General features: G+C 49.2%; 2 protein-coding genes across 15 annotated transcripts in view; one reads left to right on the top strand and one right to left on the bottom strand.

Moving 5' to 3' along the window:
* LOC140897918 (C-type lectin domain family 2 member A) overlaps positions 1–10,936 on the bottom strand; it is a 44,209-nt gene extending 33,273 nt beyond the window's left edge. For 8 of the 10 annotated variants that reach the window (XR_012154868.2, XR_012154867.2, XR_012154865.2 and 5 more), the window contains exon 1: positions 10,123–10,936. The gene's annotated coding sequence lies outside the window, so the exon portion shown is untranslated. The remainder of the gene's footprint in view (positions 1–10,122) is intronic. The other 2 variants (XR_012154872.2, XM_073311204.2) reach the window with 1 other exon arrangement.
* The window catches only part of LOC140897920 (C-type lectin domain family 2 member B), a 38,595-nt gene that overhangs the window by 2,368 nt on the left and 14,371 nt on the right, over positions 1–21,856 (top strand). For 2 of the 5 annotated variants that reach the window (XM_073311213.2, XM_073311210.2), the window contains exons 2-6: positions 13,821–14,135; positions 15,654–15,740; positions 17,943–18,133; positions 18,989–19,092; positions 20,038–21,036. In XM_073311213.2, coding sequence (XP_073167314.1) covers positions 14,012–14,135; positions 15,654–15,740; positions 17,943–18,133; positions 18,989–19,092; positions 20,038–20,203 — 672 coding nt within the window. In that variant the 5' untranslated portion in view covers positions 13,821–14,011 and the 3' untranslated portion in view covers positions 20,204–21,036. Of the gene's footprint in view, positions 1–9,693; positions 10,199–12,748; positions 13,714–13,798; positions 14,136–15,653; positions 15,741–17,942; positions 18,134–18,988; positions 19,093–20,037; positions 21,037–21,856 lie in introns of those variants that run through there. The other 3 variants (XM_073311209.2, XM_073311212.2, XM_073311214.2) reach the window with 3 other exon arrangements.

The raw sequence follows: 21,856 nt of genomic DNA, 5'->3' as shown, positions 1-21,856 counted from the left end.
CAAGGCATTACAAATTTCGGGGAGGCAGCTACAATGCAATGTTTCTCCCAATTCACAACTAGACCCATACAACAAAATTCTATACCAGAGAAACAGGCAGACTCTCATAAGAAAATCTCAATATTTTACAATTTTTAAGCATCAACGGACATAGCAAACTGGGACCAGGTCTAGGCTTATGGAGCTTTGTTGGCACAGCTCTCTTGCCACAACAGTGCCAGCATAGCCCTCTGGTGTAGACACATGCCCACCAGCAGAAGCTGATGTAATAACAACACCTCCCCAAATGAAATAAGCTAAGCCGACAGAAGTGCTTTTCTGCTGGCTTAGCTGCAATCTACTGGGGAGCTCTGTCGACAGGTCGTTCGGTGGTGGGAGGAGAGAGAATCAGACCCCTGACCAATATAGCTAGGCTGGTAAGTTTAAGTGCAGACCAGAAAGTGGTAGAAACATTTATATACTACTATCCAAAATTAAAAACATGTTTCCTCAGTGAAGTCCGACAAGAAATAGCACAGACACAAAATATTTTTAGAAATATCCAGGTGAGGAAAGATTCCAGCACATTCATTTCATAGGGTGATGCAACTATACAAGTCATTTAATAAGAACAACATTTCTGGGGAAAACCCAAAGGGAGAGAATTTAAATATTAACACTTTGGCACAGAAGAATTATTAGATCCAAGCCATTTCCATCCTGAGAATTGTCCACATCCAGCTTCCGCAGATTTGGTCTCTATCAAAAGATGTTAGTCACCAGTAACTGTTGCTGAAGGGCTGACTCTGCGTGGCATCCTATGGCTCTGCGAGCTTCAGAGCTCATTAAAAGCCATGTCCATTTTAAGCTCTATGAGGACCAGCTGAGGAGGTCAGAGGTTATATAAAGGGTCAAATTCAACAAAGGAATAAACATTTCTGGAAGTAACTGCCTCAGTTCCTTACACCTGAAACTCACACGGACAGCGAACTCTGAAGGAAAGGGAAAAGGACAGGGGTGGTATGATTATGCAGAGACAACACTTTGGAAGAACTAGTAAATAAATTATCTTTTTTTTTGAGATGGGAGTCAGAAAAGAGTATAACCCAGGTGGAAGGTGGACTAAAGACAACTAAATAAGGGTTGTGTAAGCCCATTCTCCCTAGCCTAGCATCAGAGCGGGATGCTAAATCTAAAGTAGCACTGCGCGAATGTATATGCAGAACTCCCTGCAGCTGCTTTGCAAAGCTCAAACATTCCTGGAGGTAATCCACAGATGCAGCCTTGGCCCTGGCAGAATGAGCTCTAAGATTTACAGGCAGCAGGACCTTCACCAGTGCGTGTGTATTTAGCAAATATGAAAGAAGACGGCATTAATCTTATTCCACAGGAAGTCTGAGACTTTCTGAAAGGCTTCGCCCTGCTTAAATTGAAATTAAGGACCCCCTTGACATCTGAAGTGTGCAGTTTAATCACTTCAGGTTGTTTATGTGGCCTGAGGGGAAAACACTTGCCATATAATAGACTGATTTAGGTGGATTTCAGAGATGCCTTTAGAGAGAAGCTTAGGCTGAGACTGCAGAACCACCTGGACTTTGTGGAAGGCTGTCAAGGGTGGATCAGCCATTAAGAACTGCAGCATGCTCATTTGTCCTGCAGATGTTATGTTCATCAACAAAACTGACTTTAGGGACAGGTGGAATTCTCCTAAGCTGACCAAAAAGTGCCTCCCTCAGTCTTGTTGGTACCACATTCAAATTCAACATCAGAATAGGGTCTCTGAGCAGCGGTTACGCATTAATCAGCCCTTTAATAAACCTTGATATGGTCAGATGACTAAACGGCTTCACCCCAATCCACAGAATCATAAACTGAGATGGCAGAAAAATAGAACTTTATAAAAGAGACTGACAGTCCAAATGTTTTAAGATGCAGCAAATAGTTCAAGACAAGAGGGACTGGTGCAGATTCAGGAGGCAGGTTATCGTAAGATGCTCGTGCAAAAAATCTCCTTTAGGTTTGTGCATAACACTTCATGGTAGAGGGCTTTCTAGAAAGCAAAAGGGTGTCCTGTACCCCAAAAGAGAGAGTCCAGTGACAGTTAAAGCTCCATAACCCAAGCTACCAGATGAAGCACCACTCCATTCACTATGTCAGTAGATCAGGAGATACATGACATCTCCAACAAGCATGAGACCCAATTATTATTATTTGTATTGAGATTCTGCCCAGAAGCCAGGGCCCCACTGTGCTGGGCAATGTACAGATATAACAAAGAGACAGTCCCTGCTCAAAGGAGCTTACAAGCTAAGTATAAGGTGATACAACAAATAAATGCAACGACGGGAGCAAAAGGAAATAACGTGACAATTATCAGCATAATAAGTAGTGGTCTCAGCACGCCAGCTGCCTAGGCACCATAGCAGAACATAAGAACAGCCATACTGGGTCAGACCAAAGGTCCATCCAGCCCAGTATCCTGTCTTCCGACAGTGGTCAGTGCCAGATGCATCAGAGGGAATGAACAGAACAAGGCAATTTATCAAGTGATCCATCCAGGTCATCCACAGCTTCTGGCTGTCAAAGGTTTAGGTTTCACATCCTCTGCAGTGAAGACAGATGCAAAGAATTTAACTTCTCTGTAACGGCCTTATCTTCCTTGAGTGCTCCTTTGGCACTTCGATTGTCCAGTGGTCCCCACTAATTGTTTGGCAGGCTTCCTGCTTCTGATATACTTAAAAAAAAATTCACTGTTAGTTTTTGTGTTTTTTGCTAATTACTCGTCAACTTCTTTTTTGGCCTGTGTAATTATACTTTTACACTTGACTTGCCAGAGTTTATGCTGCTTTCTATTTTTCTCAGTAGGATTTGACTTCCAATTTTTAAAGGATATCTTTTTGTTTCTAACCACCTCTTTTACTCTGTTTAGCCATGGTGGCAATTTTTGGTCCTTTTACTGTTGTTGGTTTTATTGGGGGTATACATGTTATGGGGGTATACATGTTAGTTAATCCCTCTATTATGGTGTTTTTAAATAGCTTCCATGCAGCTTGCAGGCATTTCACCCTTCTGACTATTCCTTTTAATTTCTATTTAACTAGCTTCTTCATTTTTGTGTAGTTCCCCTTTTTGAAGTTAAATGCTACTGTGATGGGCTTCTTTGGTATTTCCCCCTTCCCGCTCCCCCGGATGTTAAATTTAATTATATTATGGTTGCTATTACCAAGTAGTTCCACTATATTCATCTCTTGGACCAGATCCTGTTTTAGGATGAAATCAAGAATTGCCTCTCCTCATGTTGGTTACAAAACTAGCTGCTTCAAGAAGCAGTCATCAATGGTGTCTAGAAATTTTATCTCTGCATCCCATCTTGAGGTGACATGTACCCAGTCAGTACAGAGATAAGTGAAATCCCCCATTATTATTGGGTTTTCTGATTTTTGTAGCTTCTCTAATCTTCCTGAGCATTTCACAGTCACCATCCTGGTCAGGTGGTTGGTAGTATATTCCTATTTCTATACTCTTATTATTCAAGCATGGAATTTCTATCCATAGAGATTCAAGCTACCTTGGCAGCACAGCAAAGAAGAATTTGAAAGGGGACTACATGGTGGCTGTGTGGATTTTTATGGGAAACTCCTTCCAAGCATAAGGGGCAGCATGGGAGAATGCCTGAAGGTGCTTACTGGAAAACTTGACCAATGGGCAGTGAAGGCTGGCATCAGTGGCAGAACAGATGGGGGGAGTCAACATTTTGACAGCAAATGAGAGGTGTTAGGTAGCATGAGAACAGGCTGTAGAGAGCCTTAAAAGGGAAGACAAATTCTCTGTTTGATGCAGTGGAGAAAGGGAAGGGGTGCAAAAAGAGGGGTGATGTGGTTGAAGTGATGAGCCAGAAAAATGCAGTTTTGGTTTGAATAAATGAGGCAAGAGGGGAATTTCCAAGGCCACAAAGGAGGATCTGCAGTGGTCAAGATGTAAGGTGACGAGGTTTACTACTGTGGATGGAAAGGAAAGGTCACATGTTAGATTTACAGTGCAGGAAGAAGCAGAAAGATCTTAACGCAACGTGGATTTGAGAATCTAGAGCAGGGTGTACATCGAATATATGGCATGTAAAATGGATTTGGCTCACATGCGGTATTTATGTGACTTTTAACATACTCAGATTGTGCAGGATCTAAACTTTCATTTAAAAAAAGTTTCTAGCTAGCAGTAGGGTTGCCAATTGTGGTTGCATGTATTCCTGGAGGTTTCATCACATGACATTAATCTTTAATTAAAGATGAGTCTTTAATTCCTGGAGACTCCACGCCAATCCTGGAAGGTTTGCAACCCTAGCTAGCAGGCAGCTGTGCTAACCCCGACAACCCCTAGAACTGACATCTGAGCACTGAAGAGTCCTGCACTATACAGCACCAGAGCTACCTGATGGGAAAGTGCCAAGTGAAGGAGAAAGAGAGTCAGTGGCATCAGAATACTGATGGAATCTAGACCTCAAATGGATTTGAGGTGTCGGGATGGTATCTGAGGCCTCCAGAACTGAGGTCTGTAGAAGTGAATGATCTGATCCATCCACATCTGATCCATGACCTCCGCTGGCATAATGGTTCCTCTTCTTCCCAGGGCCTGCCTTTCTCCTCAGAATGCTTCCCCTGCCACTCAAGTTTAAGGGCAGAGAAAAGCAAACCAAGAGCTTTTGACATATTCCAACTAAACTGTTGGATTTGGAGGCTCAAGGCTGCACGTTTGCATCCCCAACAGAGCCACCAAATATGCAACATCCTCCCGACTCCTTCCCACCAGAGGTGGGCTCATCAATGCCTGGCACTGTCTTAGCCAAGAACTAGAGTTGGGATCTTGGCAGGCCCTCTGCTCAGCACTGGAGGGGGAGCCTGTCCTGGGGCCCCACTGCTTCCTGGAGTCCTTAATGTTCAGCCCTGAGGGGGTTGCCAGCACAACAGCTCCCGGTTCATTTGTGGTACTGGAGAAAGTGTGGGTGGTAATTTTGCACCATCACTTACAGATGACTTATGTTCTTTAGTGTAGAGCCTGGATCAGAACCGGTTCCAAACTTTAGCATTGAAAGCTTTGACTAAGGAATCCAGAGGCTTCCCTTTACCTGAGGATGGGGTTTTGGCAGCTAAAGATGGCCTATCGTGGTCCTTCATGGAACCACAGCCAGAATTTGCTGTGCTCCAATGTCCAGCTCTGAAGAGCCACTTGAGATAAGGAGATCCCTGGCCTTTGGGCCTGAGAAAGCGGGAGATAAAACCTTGACAATCCTCACATTGCTCTGGAGAACAACTCTCCTTTAAACAAGCTTTTTTTGTCTTTTTAAAAGCACCCACCATAGTCTGTTAGAGTGCCATCAAGTCAGATTGATGCTGCCGCACACTTCAGCCATCTTATCATTCAGGGTGTGTTTTCACTGCACAGCTAACTCGGGCTTTTACTCACATGTTGCCCCAACCCCTGTCCCGTACGCATACCCAAAACTCTAACCTGAGTTTGGTGGTGCTTTAAACCCTCGGACTACAGGCAAAAGCCTAGGTGTTCACTTCACTGAGTCTGGTAACCCGCCTACTTTGTAGTGAGGATACAGGCTAAGCCACTCCAATGCTGATAGTCCTCCAATGGCTTCACACAATTCCTGCTGTATGCCCTGCAGGGGGGACAACTCACTGGCAAAGAATCGTAGAGCAGCTCACCTTCCTGCAGCACAAAGAAACCTGGGGTATGGCCCCAGAAGTCCTAGTGAGTCACACAAGTGAGTGCCACACCAGGACACAGTGATTTGAGTATAGCTTTCCAGTGTGGCTGATCTCAGCCAGTCTAGGCTAAACCAGGTGCGTCAGACTCCAGTGCCACTCACCTGGGTTAACTCTGCAGTGAAGACATACCTTATTATAAAATTAAAGGTACAAAGGGGCTTGAAGTCTGGTCAAACTAGACTACAGGAATAAAGAGACACCCACAGAAAGGAAATGCAGTGATAAGGACCACATCCCTGATATAATCTCATACCACAGTGCCATAAGGGTCATGAGGTTCCAAATGAGCATAATTCTGAAAGGGTTCAATCACCCGAGGACTTCTTACCCATTGGTGGGAATATGAAGAGGCATCCTCAAATAATAACAACGATTTGTAAGACACCAATATATAAATAACCCATCAGTACAAATAGGAATCTCAGTATGACAATGTTTCCACGAAGAAAAAAGAACTTCAAAACAGTAACAATCAAAACAAATAGGGATCTCAGTATGACAGAGGATGCTTTGCTTTCACAAAGAAGAGAAAACTCACCCTTCAAAGCAGTAACCACAAACTTAGACAGTATGGTGATGGGCACCATAGAAAAGCCTAAGATAGCATAAACCTTCCATCAATCTCACACTAACACAGCATTCTAGAAAATCAAACCCAACCACAGACAGACTCATTGCTGATCTCCGCTCATTAGAGGGAAGTATTCATGGCTTCAACCAGTCCTAGTTTCCCATTATGGTCCTACCTACTTATGGATAGGATATAGCAAACCTATATCTCCACCTATTAAGCAACCCCCTTTTAAATTAATGCTAAAAACAGCACCATGAGGTCCTGGTGCTGCCACAATATAAATAATAAACAACAACAGATATTTGGAACTAAACCACACCTTAGTTTGTCCCTTCTCCACGTTGGGAGACCTGCAAAAGGTCAAGAAGTGAAGTATCTGAAAACCTGGATTTATAAAGAAAACTCTTCTGCAGCCTCAGTTACAGGTACCACCTTCCAGGGAGCGTCGGTCGACTTACCATGGTAGCGTAGACATCGCTGACGTTGAGCCAGCGGAGAGAGAAATATCCACATCAGTTGAATAGAGAACTAGGGCCTGAATTGAGGTTTCAATCTGAGTGAGGAGAATTAAGATATGACAGATATGTGATCAAAAATTGCTCAGTGAGTCTGCCTCTATGTGCCTGGGGAATTTCCTGAAATGCCAGAAGCAGGAGATTAATAAACTGAACACCCAAAGCATACCTGAGACAGTCTAGGGTGGAGCTATACATATACTTATGCATTACATGTGCTTGACTTAATGTCTGAATAGTCCCATTGAGTGGGACTACTCATGTGCATAAAGTTAAGCAGGTGTTTAAATGTTTGTAGCATCTGGGGACAATGACTAAGGGTATTTTCACCTTTTCTTTCCTGCCAGACGTACTAAAGATTCCTCCCCTTGCTTACTGGGTGTATTTAAAGAGAACCCACACAGAGTTAGAGCCTGTACAGCCTAGTGTTTGCAGTGCTTACGGGACCAGCCCCTGAGTTTGTTGTGCACAAAGCACGTAACCAGCCATCTAAAGAGCATGGTGTGCTAGAGAGCTCCCTGTAGGAGTCAGCTGCAGTGCGTTATGAAATTATGTACTCATGCCCTGAGCTTTCGTCAACAGCACGGTTTTTATGAATATAAAATGTATGACATTTCTAAAAACCGAAACAGGAAGTTTTTCAGTTAAGGGGAAACTTTAAAAAACTGGACAGCATTGAACTGAAGCGTTCAGGTTCCCACAAATGGCCTTAACTTTGTTTCTGTATCTGCCCCCTACATGATCAGACTGTCCTCTAAGGCCTGGTCTTCACTAGGAAAAAAGGTGTGTTGCAGACGTGTTACAACCCTAATATAGAGAGGGTGATTTATATTTTAATGTGTTAGCTGGTGGGGGTCAACCACTGGAGGGAGCATAGGTTTTACCTTGACCAGCTAACACATGTTAAAATACAAATTGCTCTGTCTGCACTAAGGTTCTAACACCTAACACATGTTAAACACACTTTTTGTTCCTCCTGAAGAGAAGGCCCAATCTACCAAGCCACTCTCTCTCCTCTTACACTTCAGTTACACAGCAAAAAGTATCCAGCCTCTTCCCCATCTCTCCCTTATAATTCCCTCACACCAGCCATGGGGAGTTTCACAGCCATTTTAACCTTTTATTATATACAAGAGGTTAGACTTTATTTTATCCTGGAAGCCTTGAATCCTGTATACACTTGTGATTCAATTACACATATCCTGCTCCATAAACTCTGGGGGATATAGCTAATAAGACCAACACCTGAAAACTGGAGACTTCTTCAGAGTCCACAGCCAGCCACTGAAGTATACAGTGCTTGTGTTCCCAGGTTTCAGAGTAACAGCCGTGTTAGTCTGTATTCGCAAAAAGAAAAGGAGTACTTGTGGCACCTTAGAGACTAACCAATTTATTTGCGCATAAGCTTTCGTGAGCTACAGCTCACTTCATCGGAAGCTCACGAAAGCTTATGCTCAAATAAATTGGTTAGTCTCTAAGGTGCCACAAGTACTCCTTTTCTTTTTGTGTTCCCAGGGACCATGACAAACTGCCAAGGCAAACAGGGATTAAGATGCCAACTAGTTCTGACAGTTGTCACCAGCATGTATCTATTTCTTTATTTAGATTTCAGATTTAAACAAGTTTCACACCAAAGAGGACCTGGGCTGAACACACATGTACAAAACACATGGATATAGGAGATATGAAGTAAAATGTGACCAAAGCAGCATTACTTCCTCCCCCACACACCACTGAAACATCAGATGTGATCAAGGCACCTTAAAATTCCCCAGTGCACTTTCCCATTAGCCACAAATCCCATCCTCGGTGCATATGAGCTTTGCAGTGTGCCAGGAAAGTCAAAAAATTCAAGCCGGGGGGACAGAAATTCCAAGGGAAAGGGCCCATGTCATGGATAGGACAGACTGGGTGATGGGGACACTGGACAGATTTCAGGGTATTTAGATGAACTTAACTCTGCATTTCCATGCTTTCCCACATTTGTTCAGATGACGCTTGATGTAGTGGGGAACCAAACTCCAAACACACACTACATCTGGGGAGGATGCCTGATGAATCTACCTCTGACAGAGAAGGACGAAGGACCTCACTCCCTGCCTACATTTGCTTACACCCCCAAATGCCCTCAAGGAGTAAAAATCACTTCAAACTCAAATCCATTGGGACCCCCTCAGACAAGGCCGGATTAATGCAGGGGCTTTAGGGGCTGCAGCCTCGGGCTAAGGGGGGCCCCGCAGGCCACATGCAGCCTGCTGCGTCTTTTCATCCGGCCCACAGCAAGTCTCTGTGCCACAGGCCGGACACCAGTCCCCGAGCCACCCCTCACCCTGGGGTGGAGCCGCAAGCGCCGGCTCGCCAATGTGCCCCAGGCAAGGGGCATTCGGGGAATCTCTGCACACTGTCCCTGTCCCCAGCGCTGGCTCCGCAGCTCCCCTTGGTTGGGTACCACAGCCAGAGGGAGCTGCGGAGGCGGCACCTGCGGGCTCGGGCAGTGTGCACCGCACAGAGCAGCCTGGCCCCTCTGCCTAGTGGCCGGACATGCTGGCCACCTCGGGGAGCAGAGCAGTGCGGAGCCAGGGCAGGCAGGAAACCTGCCTTAGCCCTGCTGCACCGCTGACCAGGAGCCGCCCAAGGTAAGCGCCTCCTGGCCGGAGCCTACACCCCGCACCCTCTCCCGCACCCCAACCCCCTACCCCACAGCCCCCTCCCGCACCCAAGCTCCCTCCCAGAGCCCATCTCCTGCTGCACCGCAACCCCGTCCCATCCCTGGCCCCACCCCACAGCTGGAGCAGCATCCCTTCCTGCACCCCAATCCCCTGCCCCTGTTCTGAGCCCACTCGAAATCTCCTGCAGCCCCACAAAATCTATTAGCCCCAGGCCCACAGGAGAGTTAATCTGGCCCTACCCTCAGAGCCCCCATTTCACACTGGTGGGGGATAGCAAATCCATCCCAACCTCTTATACACCTGTGTCCTGAGGGGCAGCCCCCACACACTTGGTTGAGACCCTTTCACAGCCCATATTTTGCACTGTCCCACATTGCTTTGCACTTTTTCAAACTGAGACTGTATCACAACTGGTTATGAAATGAACTGACTCATTTTGGCTTCTCGCCTGAAGTGAGTTACGACAGCTCACTGTGACTCTCACTCAGTACTTTCTCTGATGGTTTTTAAGGTTAATCCCTTTATGGGGGTGTATTACAAAGACCGGGGCAAGGATGCACCTGCAGAGTTTAGATAAGAGAAGAACCGAGGTTTAGGAAGCAGAGTATTACCGAGCCGGGGAGTTGCAGGCGGGATCCAGATGAGATTTGCTGGGCCAGGGGCGCCGCAGCAGGAGCGGATACAAAGGTGGTAACTGCCTCACTACCTGGAAGTGGAGCTGCCCGTGTCTGGTCGTGGGAGAAGAGGAATTGGGGGGGCTTAGAGACCCCCCTTCCTCCTCCTGCACTAATCCTGGGGGGGTTCTGGGGGGGTGCACCTCCCCCCTTTTATAGGGGCAGCTGTGCTGGGGCACCCCTAATCCTCCCCTCTTCCTGCACTAATCCTGGGGCGGTTCTGGGGGGGGTGCACCTCCCCCCTTTTATAGGGGCAGCTGTGCTGGGGCACCCCTAATCCTCCCCTCTTCCTGCACTAATCCTGGGGGGTGCACCTCCCCCCTTTTATAGGGGCAGCTGTGCTGGGACAGCCCTAATCCTCCCCTCTTCCTGCACTAATCCTGGGGGGGGGTCTGGGGAGGGCGCACCTCTATTTCGGGGGGGGCTAGGGGGGGAACCCTCGATCCCCCCCACACTGATGAGGGGCGGCCTGGGGGTTTCAGCCCCGCTCTCGGAGCGAAGGCCGGGGGGGGGCGAGGGCCCCGCAGATGAAAAGGGGGGGAGGGGAGGGGGCTATGAGGCGCTCGTGTTCCGGGCAGGACGCCTGGGTTCCCCCCGCTCCTGCCCTGGGGGCGGCTCCACCTTGGCCGCGGGGGGGGGTGTTCTGCGTGAACCATCACAGACCCGAAGGAAGATTCCCAGGCCCGGCCGACGCCAATACCAAAATGGCGGCGGCTGCGGCGAACGTCCTACGGGGAGGCGAAGGGGACAGAATACAGAAGCCGAAGCGGCGCCTGAGCGCGCCGCCCGGCCCTGCGGCTGCGCACTGAGTTCAATGAGGGGGGGCGGGGCCGTGTGGAGGGGGGAGATGGGAGTGGCGGGAGCAGGCCGGGCAGAAGGGCGGGGCTCGGCTGCATGGAGGGGGGCTGGGAGCATGGAGAGGGGCTGGGTGGCATAGGGGGGCTGGGCTGCATGGGGTGGCTGGGTGACATGGAGGAATCATAGAATATCAGAGATGGAAGGGACCTCAGGAGATCATCTAGTCCAACCCCCTGCTCAAAGCAGGACCAATCCCCAATTTTTGCCCCAGATCCCTAAATGCCCCCCTCAAGGATTGAACTCACAACCCTGGGGAGAGACAGTCTCACCAACCTCAAGCGTCCAAAAATCCCGCGTCATCATGAGACTGGCATAAAAATAATGAATGACTTTTTGAAAAGTAATCCATGCGGGTCCTTTTTCTAGCTGGTAGCTGCACTCGCATCACGGCCTCGAGTTTTTCTCACCGAGGGCGAGGGCTAGACGCTCTGAGGGTGTTTTTCGGTTTGTTTGTTTTTTCATGAAAGCTGAGATAACCCCCACATGCCAGTAGCTGGGGCACGAAGGAAAACACCCAGATTCCTGCCCTGCTGCTGACAGAACACATGGCCATGGTCAGGCAGCGGGAAAGCTGTGACCGCTGCCTAGCCCACTGTTCATAACTATCTCATTGGTACCTTGTGCTTCCCCTGTTGCCCCTTGCCCTGGATTTAGGGTACGTCTACACTGCAGCTGGGAGGTGTGATTGCAGAGTGGGTAGACGTACCGAGCTAGAATACCAGAGCTCGCTCCAGTAACAATAGCCACGGACACAGCCATGGCGGCGTGGGCTGAACAAGCTGTCGGTCTCCTGCGTATGTTGCTAACTCATGTTGCTAACTCGTGCCTCTGTCCGTGCTCCCGTGGTGACGTGCAGCTGTTGTTACTCCAGCTCGCTTTGATCTAGCTGCATCAAAGATGATTCAGATACATCTACAATCTCAACTCCTGATTGCAGCATGGGCAGACCCTTCGATTGTGCCCTCCTTCAGGCAGGGACTGTCTCTGTGTTATAGGTTTGTATTGTACCTGGCACAAGGGGCCCTACCTCTGTGTGCCACTGTAATACAAACGGTAAATGATGGGGACTGAACTTTTAGTATTTGTTGCATGCTTTACTGTTAGAGTGACCATATTTCCTGAAGTAAAAATGGAACGGCCTGGGGCTCGCCTGAGCTGCCCCGCAAACCCCCTCCGCCCCCCACAAGGCTAGCCAGAGCCACCCCCGCCACCTGGGGCTGGGGCTGACTCCCTATCCCACCCCAAGCTCCGTGCCCCATGCTGCCCACGGCTGGGTCTGACACCTCCCCCCCCCCGCCAGAATTCTGTGCTGCCCAGGGCTGAGGCTACTCCTCCCTGTCCCCCGAGCTCTGTGCCCCATGCTGCCCGATCCCCATGCCGCCCAAGCCCCGTGCCGCCTGCAGCTGGGACTGAGCACCCACGTCCCATGCTGTCCACGGCTGGGGCTGACCCCTCCCCCGTGAGATCTGCATTGCTCAGGGCTGGGGCTGATCCCACCCCTGAGCTTCGTGCCCCGTGCCACCTGTGACTGACCCCCCCGAGCTCCATGCCAACCGTGGCTGTGGCTGACCTCCCACTGCCCAGCACCTCGCCTCCCCCCGTTTCTCCATGCCCCCCCTAGGGGGGCACACCCATCTTTTCTGGTAAACTGGGCATTTGTTCGTTTGCGCTTGCCAACTGATCAGTTGGGAACAGCAAACAGCACAAATGCCCGTTTTTGTCAAAAAAGTCGGGTTGGCCAGGACAGGGCTTCAAACGAGGACTATCCTGGCCACAACAGGACGTATGGTCACCCTACTCATTGCCTCATTCAGTATCCTTCAGTGAGAAAATATCCTCACCTTTAGGCCCACTGCTACTTCTGCCCTTTTTAAAGTCTAAACCTAAGAGCATCCACTCAGGAGTTTGCACAGGTTAACTAAATGGGTTTAAATTCGCCCCTCTGGTTGTACTGATGCAACTTGCACCTATAGAAAAGCCCTTTCTCTCTCTCTTCCCTCTGTCTCTCCTCCCTTCTTCTCTCTGTGTTTCCTTCCCTGCAACAATTTCCACCCTCTTCCCCACCGTCCTCTGCTAAAATGATCAGTGATTACATAGTTAATGTTGACACTTCAATGTCAGTATTGGGCTTTAGAGCTGACACGCCAATGAGATTAAATGGGATATGGGGAGCTCACAAGTCCTCCTCAAGTCATAGTTTGAGGCTCTTTGCTGACGTTCAGGCAGATAACAGTGAACTGATTTACCCTTGTGTCACCGTTGGAAGGTTTTCGTCCCAACCATAAGGCCTAGACATTTTACTTTTTTCTTAATGAAAGATGAGGTTCTGGGCTATTCACCCCTTCTTGTCAACTGTTGGGAATGGGCCACATCCACCCTGATTGAATTAGCCTCGTTAGCACTCACCCCCTGCTTGGTAAGGCAATTCCCATCTTTTCATGTGCTGTACATTTACACCTGCCTACTGTATTTTTCACTCCATGCACCTGATGAAGTGGGTTATAGCCCATGAAAGCTTATGCCCAAATAAATTTGTTAGTCTCTGAGGTGCCACAAAGACTCCTTTACCTGGGCTATCTGAATACTGCAAGGCACATAAATACATCAGAGAGGCCGGATGTTTGACACTTCTGTCCTAAAGTACCCTTGGATTAAGGATGCTATTTAAGTGTAAGATTTATTCTACTGCTAAAAGTTTTGGGTGTTTGTTTTGATCAGCAAAGCACCGAATGACAAATGTCACTAATCCTTCCAGTGTCCTCTATCTGTGATTTCAGAACCATGAGCAAGCTTTGGAGGTGAGGAGATCGGAGGCTGGAATCTCTACAGCTCTCTGGACTCTGCTACCTCCAGCTCAGACACGGTTATAGCGAGAGAGAGAGAGCCCGGCACATGCAGCAGTGTCCATAGCTCGTGTGCCTTGCAGAGAGAGGACGGACACGGAGATCGTTCTGCGGGGAAACTCCAAATGGAAGAGCGTCTTAATGGCAATGAAAATGCAGAGGGAGGAGGAGAGAATTCTATTCAGCAGCACCAGCAGCTGATGGAGCCTCTTAATTGTCATGGACACCTGGACGGAGGAGACAAACCAGGTAACTTAGGGCTTGTCTGCACAGAGAAATTTACCAGTATAATTATACCATTGTAGTTATACCAGTATAACTCCCTGTGTGGACACTCCTATTCTGGAATAAATGTATCTCCATGGGGAGCTACCCCGGTATAACCGTAGTGGTTTAATATTATTGGCATGGCCTGTACCAGTAAATTCTCCCATGGAGACAAGCGCCCTTAACCCTCACTCTCTAGGAAATGCTTAGCGGGAGAGACAGAGACTAAGGGCTTGGCCACATGGGAAAATTATCCCCATATAAGCTAAGATGTGACTTTAAACGGATATACCTACCCCAGTACAACCCCCATGTGGACTCTCTTATTCTGGTCTGTGCATGTGCAATTCTCTAGTCCAGTGGTTCTCAACCTATTACCATTGTGGGCCGCATCCCATACGACCTGTGTGGCCCTGAGGATGTCACGTGGGCCGCAGCTCTGTGCTGGCTGGGCCACAGCTCAAGAACCACTTGTCTGGTCAGTGTGTGTTCGATTCCTGGTGTGGTTGGCAAAGATGGGGTTATCACCTGTAGAAAAAGCTTATGGTACCTTGATACCTATATAAATGTGTTCACACTAGGGGGGGGCTGTACTGGCGTCATTAAAGGAATACAAATTTTTGTGCAGTTAATGCCTTAGTTCCCAAGAGAATCAGTGTTCTGTACCTTATCCTGGATCTCTGATAATAGAACGGATCCCTACATTATTGTTTATATTACCACAGCACCTAGAGGTCCTGCTGAGATCAGGACCCCTGCTGGAAGGCTGTGCCTTGTTCTGGTATTGGCCATTGCCCAGCATGGACCTGAAGTATTTTCTGTGGTTTAGACACAGAGACCTGGGAGTCAACTCTTCAGAAATCTAGGGCCTTGCTCCGGTGCTGTGGGTTGAGAGTAGGGAATGTGCTTCCCTAGAGAAACTGTGGGGACTTGTGGTTAAGGCACTGGATTAAAACTAAGGAGAATTGGGTTCAATTCCTCGCTCTGACTTCCTTTGTGACCTTGGGCAAGTCACTTAATCTTTCTATGACTCAGTTCCTCAACTGTAGAATGGGGAAAGTAAACCTTCCTTTATGTGTCTTGTCTATTTAGATTGTAAGCCCTTTAGGGCAGGGACTGTCTCTCCCTGTGTGTCTGTGCAGGGCTTGGCTCAATGGGGCCCTGATCTCAGCTGGAGTCTGTAGATGTTACTGGAAATCAACCACTGCAGTGTACTTGCAGCCGTGTGGGTCCCAGGACATTACAGAGACAAGGCAGGGGAGGTGATGTATTTTATTGGACCACCTTCTGTTGCTGAGAGAGACACGCTTTTGAGTTTACACAGAATTAAAGAAGAGATCTGTGTAGCTTGAATGCTGTCTCTTTCACCAACAGAAATGGGTCCAATAAAAGCTATTACCTCACACATCTTGTCTCACTGGAAATCAAATAATTTCTGTTATTATTTAGATAACACTGCTTCCCCAAAGTGCACTAATTGTTTTTCTCTCCCTATTTTAGGATATTCATGTAACCGCAAGTTCAAGAAACGTGCTCTCGTAGCTGGAGTCCTCTTAGTTTTGATCGTTATCATCATTGTTCTGGCTGGTGAGTTCCTAGCCCTCAGTCTCTGCACTTCCTGTTTCGCCTTGGAGGGATCACAGTCACACATTCACACCTCCTCAGCCTCCAACTTCCACTCCTTGGCCCTCTGACTACTTCATCACTGGCCCTTTAAATCAGCTCTCTCCTGTCACCCAGGGGTGACCATCCCTGTGCCTCTACTGCAATGAAAGGATTGCATTTCGAGCACCCCCGGGAATGCAGGAAGTCAGCACCTATGGTAGAGGGGGCCAGAGATTTGCCATAGACAGTGTCTGGAATCGCTGTGACAATCAGTAACATGAAATGGCATCTAGGTGTCACAGGGGAACTGGTCCCTTTAAGGGGAGATGGGGCCAGCCCCACCCCTGCGCTAGTTAATTAGTTGCTTCCTAGCCTGAGGGAGGGGGACTAAGGAGGGTCAAGTGAGAGCTTAATCACCTGGGTCTTATAAAGGGACTGAGAGCTAGACCCACAGGGAACAGGCAGGCTCCCTTGGAAGGTCTTGAGCAAGGGTCTGTAAGGAAAAGGGCTAGGAACTGGGTGTAGAGGGTGAGCTGATGGGAAGTTCAGGGGGACATCTTTGTTTGTTTGGGACTTCTTAATTTGGACCCTTGGTAACCTGGAAGGGGATATGTTTGTTGTGGACTTGAATGGAGGATGAAGCCACATCTGCAGCACAAAGCAGTGGCTGGGAAGCTGAGGAGACCAACCTTGGAGAGGGAAACTGAGGCCCGGAGCGGCAGCTGCACTATCCTTGGACAAGAGGGGGCATTATGCGTCAGCCACACACCAGGGACAGTAGGTTTTAATGCCGTGCCACTGTATCAAAGCATGACTGATCATCACAGCCTTTTTCAAACTCTTCCTTTTTCACTCTGTAACATGTGACTCTCAGGCCTGATTTATACTTGGAAATAGTACCAGTATAACAGTGTCAGGGGTGTGATTTATTCCTGACACGATTACGTCGGTATTACCTCTCGTGTGGACACAGTTATAGTGTGAGAAAGGTGCCTTACACCAATATAGCGTATTCCCCTTTCCCATACAGGAATAGCTATGCTGCTGTGGGCACTTTTATACTGGCATAACCACATCCACACTAGGGGGTGAGATGGCTTAATTTCTATCAGGATCACTAAAGCAATCCAACTTTCTAGTGTAGACAAGGCCTCTGTCTCATGTGGAGGTAGAATGTGCTGGAACAACTTTTCTACTGGGGGCGCTGAGAGCCATTGAACCAATCTGTAGACCCTGGATATGATGATGGAAACCACTTCAAGCCAGGGGGTGCAGCAGCCCCCCTAGTTCCAGCACCTGTGGTGCACTGAGCTGGGTTCAAACCTGGGGCTGGAAGCTTTTCTGCTGTTCTTGCTGCGTTTTAAACCGAGAGCGATATTGCCTTGATGGCCCGCGTCTTGGGGGAGCGTGTCACCTGTGCAGTAGGATGCAGGAATTGGAGATGTTCCGTCCTTTCAGGGAAATGCGAGTGTAACTCATTCACCTGCCCTCCTAGGAAGTAATGCAAAGAACCGAAACAGACTCCTCAAAATATGAGTCCCCAGCCCCCTACTGCCTAAATCGCTCCTGTGATCTGCAGCCCTGGGGATGGGCTCATCGCCCCCTCTGCACATTCGTGTCTGTTCCCAGCCGACTCCACAGCGCGGGGGGGGGATCATGGGAGAATCAAGGGAGGGGGAGGGCCAAAGTTGCCCTCTCAGCATTGCCTCGGAGTCTGTGACAGAAGAGGGACGTCCGTCCCGGCTGGGAACTGGCTCTGAGTGGCACCTCCCCACTGCCCATGTCACCAGCCTCCCCTGGCAGAGGCTGGGCCATTCCCTGGGGCTTTGCTGGTGTGGGGTGCCTGGGGCTAGGGCAGAGGTACCAGCCCTGACTCCCACAGCACTCCCAGAGCAGCTCCTCTGCATCTACAGCTAGGGGACCGTGACCCCTGCCTGGAGACTAGGGGGATGATGGTGTCTCCCAGACTACGTATCCCCTCTCCTCCTGAGGCCCAAGATTTCCTATTCCATGCTGAGAGTTTGACTGTGATTTGGGGTCATTTCTCATGCCCCTTTTTGTCCCTCAGATCCTCCGGTTGGTTTAATGAAGGGCTCTAGTTCTGAGAACATTTATTGCCCCTTACCCCCCTCCTATACAGAGAGGGAGAGAATCTCTGACCCTGTTTGACTTTCTCATTTTCAGTGGTAGTATCTAACCCACCGTCCGCTGGTCCTGATCCTCCGGCTGCTGCTCGCTGCTGCCTGGACGGCTGGGTCGGGTTCGGAGGGAAATGCTATTATTTCTCTGAGGCCGAAGGGAACTGGAACAACAGCCAGAGGAACTGCTCCTCCTCCAGTGCCTCCTTGGCTGCGATTGACACCCAGCAGGAAATGGTGAGAGAGAGACCCTTTCAGACTTTAGAGCAGTGGTCCCCAAGCTTTTGAGGGTTGTGCCCCCCCATCATTCCTCCCCCAGAGGTGGAGGTTCCTGGAGGTGGATCTAATCGCCCCCATGCTGCTGGGAGCCCCCCAGCCCGAGGCTCCAAGCTGCTAGTCCGGGCTGGGCTCGGGAGGGACAGGACTTGCTCTTCCCCGGCACAGCTGCTTGCGGGCGGGAGTTTGGGGGAGATCTGACCGACCTCTGGGTACCTCCGGAGCTGCTGCCCAGCCCTGGAGCTTCCTGCAGCTGGGGGAGGTACCCGGAGGTGGGTCTGATCTCCCCTGAGAGCAGCTGTGCAAGGGAAGTGTAAGTCCTGTCCCACCCCATCCCAGGGACTAGCAACTGGAGTCGGGGGCACAGTAGGAGCCCCTAGCTAGGATGCCCCCAGCCCTGCACTTCACCCCCCCACACCCCCCGCATAGGTAGATTTCAAGGAGGAGGTCTGATTTCATGGTCCATGACGCGTTTTTCACGGCCGTGAATTTGGTAAGGCCCTAGCCGTAACCTTAACAAGGGCGACTTTGCTGTCGCTGGCAGCTAGAACAGCTCTGCAGACTGCACTAGGCCCCATCGGCAGCACAGAGAGACTCAAATGCAGATTGTGACAGGATGGGAGGGATAGTTCAGTGGTTTGAGCATCGGCCTGCTAAACCCAGGGTTGTGAGTTCAATCCTTGCGGGGACCATTTAGGGATCTGGGGCAAAAATTGGGGGATTGGTCCTGCTTTGAGCAGGGGGTTGGACTAGATGACCTCCTGAGGCCCTTCCGACTCTGATATTTTATGATGAATATCTTCCTCTTTTGGAAAGGCTTTCATTAAGCGCCATAAAGACCTCTCTGAGCACTGGATCGGCCTCCGGAGGGAACCGGGTCAGCCCTGGAAATGGACCAATGGCACCGAATTCAATCACTGGTGAGTTGTCTTTCTTGTCAATGGGGGGCCCTATCAGGGAAGTTGGCTTAGCTACAGATGTGACGAGTTAGCTGCCTCCCAGCTGATAGGGCTGAGGCCAGGGATCCCAAGAGAGGATCAGGTGACTTGCAAGCTTAGATCAAAGGTCAGCAAGCTGCTCCGCTGAGAGCTGCAGGGAGCAGGTAGGTGCTTGCTGGAAGCAGAGCCCGGTTTAGTTCTTTGCTTTATGTTGAACTGTTTTGAGTAGTAAAACATATCCCTGAGGAAATGGACAGAACTGCTGTTGTAACTTGAAAGGATACTTCTGAGACAAGTCTTAATAGCTCAGCTGATTACAGCTGGACTTAACCCAACCCTACTAAGGCTGTTTTCAACGTCCACACACAACTGTTTTGTTGCTGACCATTTTAACAGAAGCATCAAGCCAGCATACTTTCCGCATCGCCACTGGATGAAGTCCCAGATCCTGGGGCAGATAGTTGCTATCACGGATTGCTGGCGTTGTGAAAGAAAAATTCAACCCCCTCCCTCAAATTTAGTCTTCTCCTTCATGTCCCCAAAATGGGGAGAGACAAAAGTGATGCATCCCCTTCCCAGTGACCAACATTTCAACTGCTTGGGTCCCCAAACTCAGTATTTTCCTAGATAAGAAAAGCCCCAGCTCTTCCTAACCTAGCTGCTTAAACTTCCCAGTTCTCCTTGACAACTTCTGTGATGCAATTGTGTTTGGAACTTTGCACCAAAATTTTGCATCACAGTGAAATTAAAAATCGGAGAGCAGCGTTTAATGTGAACCATAACAAGGGCTATTAGACGAACTGGACTGTACAAAAGTGAAAGGGGACAGTGCTACATAATTTAGAGGCCCTTGCCGCTTGCTTTCTGTCTGCTGCGCTGCACAGAATACAAAGCCTTGACTTTAATTCTGTGCTGCTTGCAATGCAGGTTCGCAGTCAGAGCGCACGGCGAGTGTGCGTATCTGAATGATGAAGCCGTCACCTCTTCCTGGTGCGACACGGTGCGATACTGGATCTGCAGCAAGCCTGTGGGACTTATGCCGAGAGGGCAGAATGGAGCGCAAGGGCAATTGGAGACGTCAGAGCTCAGCTGAAGTGCTACTGTATGCACAGGGACGCCCGCACACCCGCCCCGACTTTTCTACTCAACCTAATTGTATCAATTTAGATCGAACTCGATACATTTTTTTAAAATGCACCTTATGTTTTTAAGGCAGCAGAGGGGTGGGGGCGCTAGCGACCTGCTGTATCTTGTTTCTATGCAAGTGAAGGTGGGCCAGATCCTCTCGGCATCTGCTTGTTCCTCAGTGATACCAAGATTTTGGCAAATTCTGAAGCACCAGGGAGACGCTCAACTCCATATCCTTGCCGTCTGTCAGAGGGAAAACAGTTGTATTGGGGATTCTCTGTACCTAGGTCCAGCTCATAGGCACCAACTCCGTGGGTGCTCTGGGGCTGAAGCATCCACGGGGGAAAAAAACAGGGGACACTCAGCACCCGCCACCCACAGTGGCTGGCCGGCTCCCTGGCTGGCTGCGGATCAGCTGTTCTGGAACCCGTGGGGCTGGCTGTGGATCAGCGAGCGGGAGGCACTCAGGGGAGGGGCGGAGAGGAGCGAGTGGCAGGTGGGACCTCAGGGCAGGGGGTGGGAAGAGGTGGAGCAAAGGTGGAGCAGGGGCGAAGCCCCCACTGGAAAAAAAACAAAAGTCGGTGCCTGTGATCCAGCTGCTGGCACTCTGCACTTAAAATCCATCAATGTGACGAAAGAGAAGTCGCTGCTGTTTGTCCTTCAGAGGGTACAATCATTATATTTGACAGTGCCACACTATGAGTAGGGCCCTACCAAATTCACGGTCCATTTTGGTCAATTTCACAGCATAGGATTTTAAAAATTTTAAATGTTATGATTTCAGCTATTTAAAGGAGCTGTGTGGGGGGGGGAGGGGTTGCAAGGTTATTGTAGGGGGGGTTGCAGTACCGCTACCCTTACTTCTATGCTGCTGCCCGCAGAGCTGGGTCCTCAGTCAGCAGCCGCCGCTCTCCGACCACCCAGCTCTGAAGGCAGCAGCGCAGAAGTAAGGGTGGCAATACCGCGACCCCCCCCCCCCAAATAACCTTGCAACCCCCCTGCAAACCCCAATTTGAGAAGCGCTGGTCTCCCCTGTGAAATCTGTATAATATAGGGTAAAAGCACACAAAAGAGCATATTTTACAGGGGGAGACCAGATTTCATGGTCCGTGACACATTTTTCATGGCCGTGACTTTGGTAGGGCCCTACCTATGGCAGGCGCTGTCCTTGGCCTGAGGAACTTACAACCCAAGCCGATGAAACAGGTAGGGACGAGATACAAAGCGAGCATGATGATGGTTAGGCACAGGTCGTAAGTTCCAATGAAACCAGTGTGTGTGGATCCAAAGTCCATCTGCAAGGTTCTTTGAAATTGGCTTTTATTTCTGTATAATTTTGATGCATATTTTTCCTCTTACAGAAAAATGTTGACAGGTTTTGGAGGGGTGGCCGTGTTCGTCTGCATCAGCAAAAACAACGAGGCGTCCTTGTGGCACCTTAGAGACTAACACATTTATTTGGGCAGAAGCTTTTGTGGGCTGGAACCCACTTCATCAGATGTATTTTTAAAAAAACATTTTTTAAAAAACCATTATGCTCTCATCTGTTTGGTTTTGTCTGGTTTTCTCTCTCCTCTAGTTTCTGGGTTTCTTTCTTTCTTTTTTTTTTTCCCTTGCA

The sequence above is a fragment of the Lepidochelys kempii genome, chromosome 14, assembly GCF_965140285.1.
Source record: "Lepidochelys kempii isolate rLepKem1 chromosome 14, rLepKem1.hap1, whole genome shotgun sequence".
NCBI lineage: Eukaryota > Metazoa > Chordata > Testudines > Cheloniidae > Lepidochelys > Lepidochelys kempii.
The sequence above is the reverse complement of the archived record's forward strand: the minus strand, read 5'-3'. Positions and strand labels throughout refer to the sequence as shown.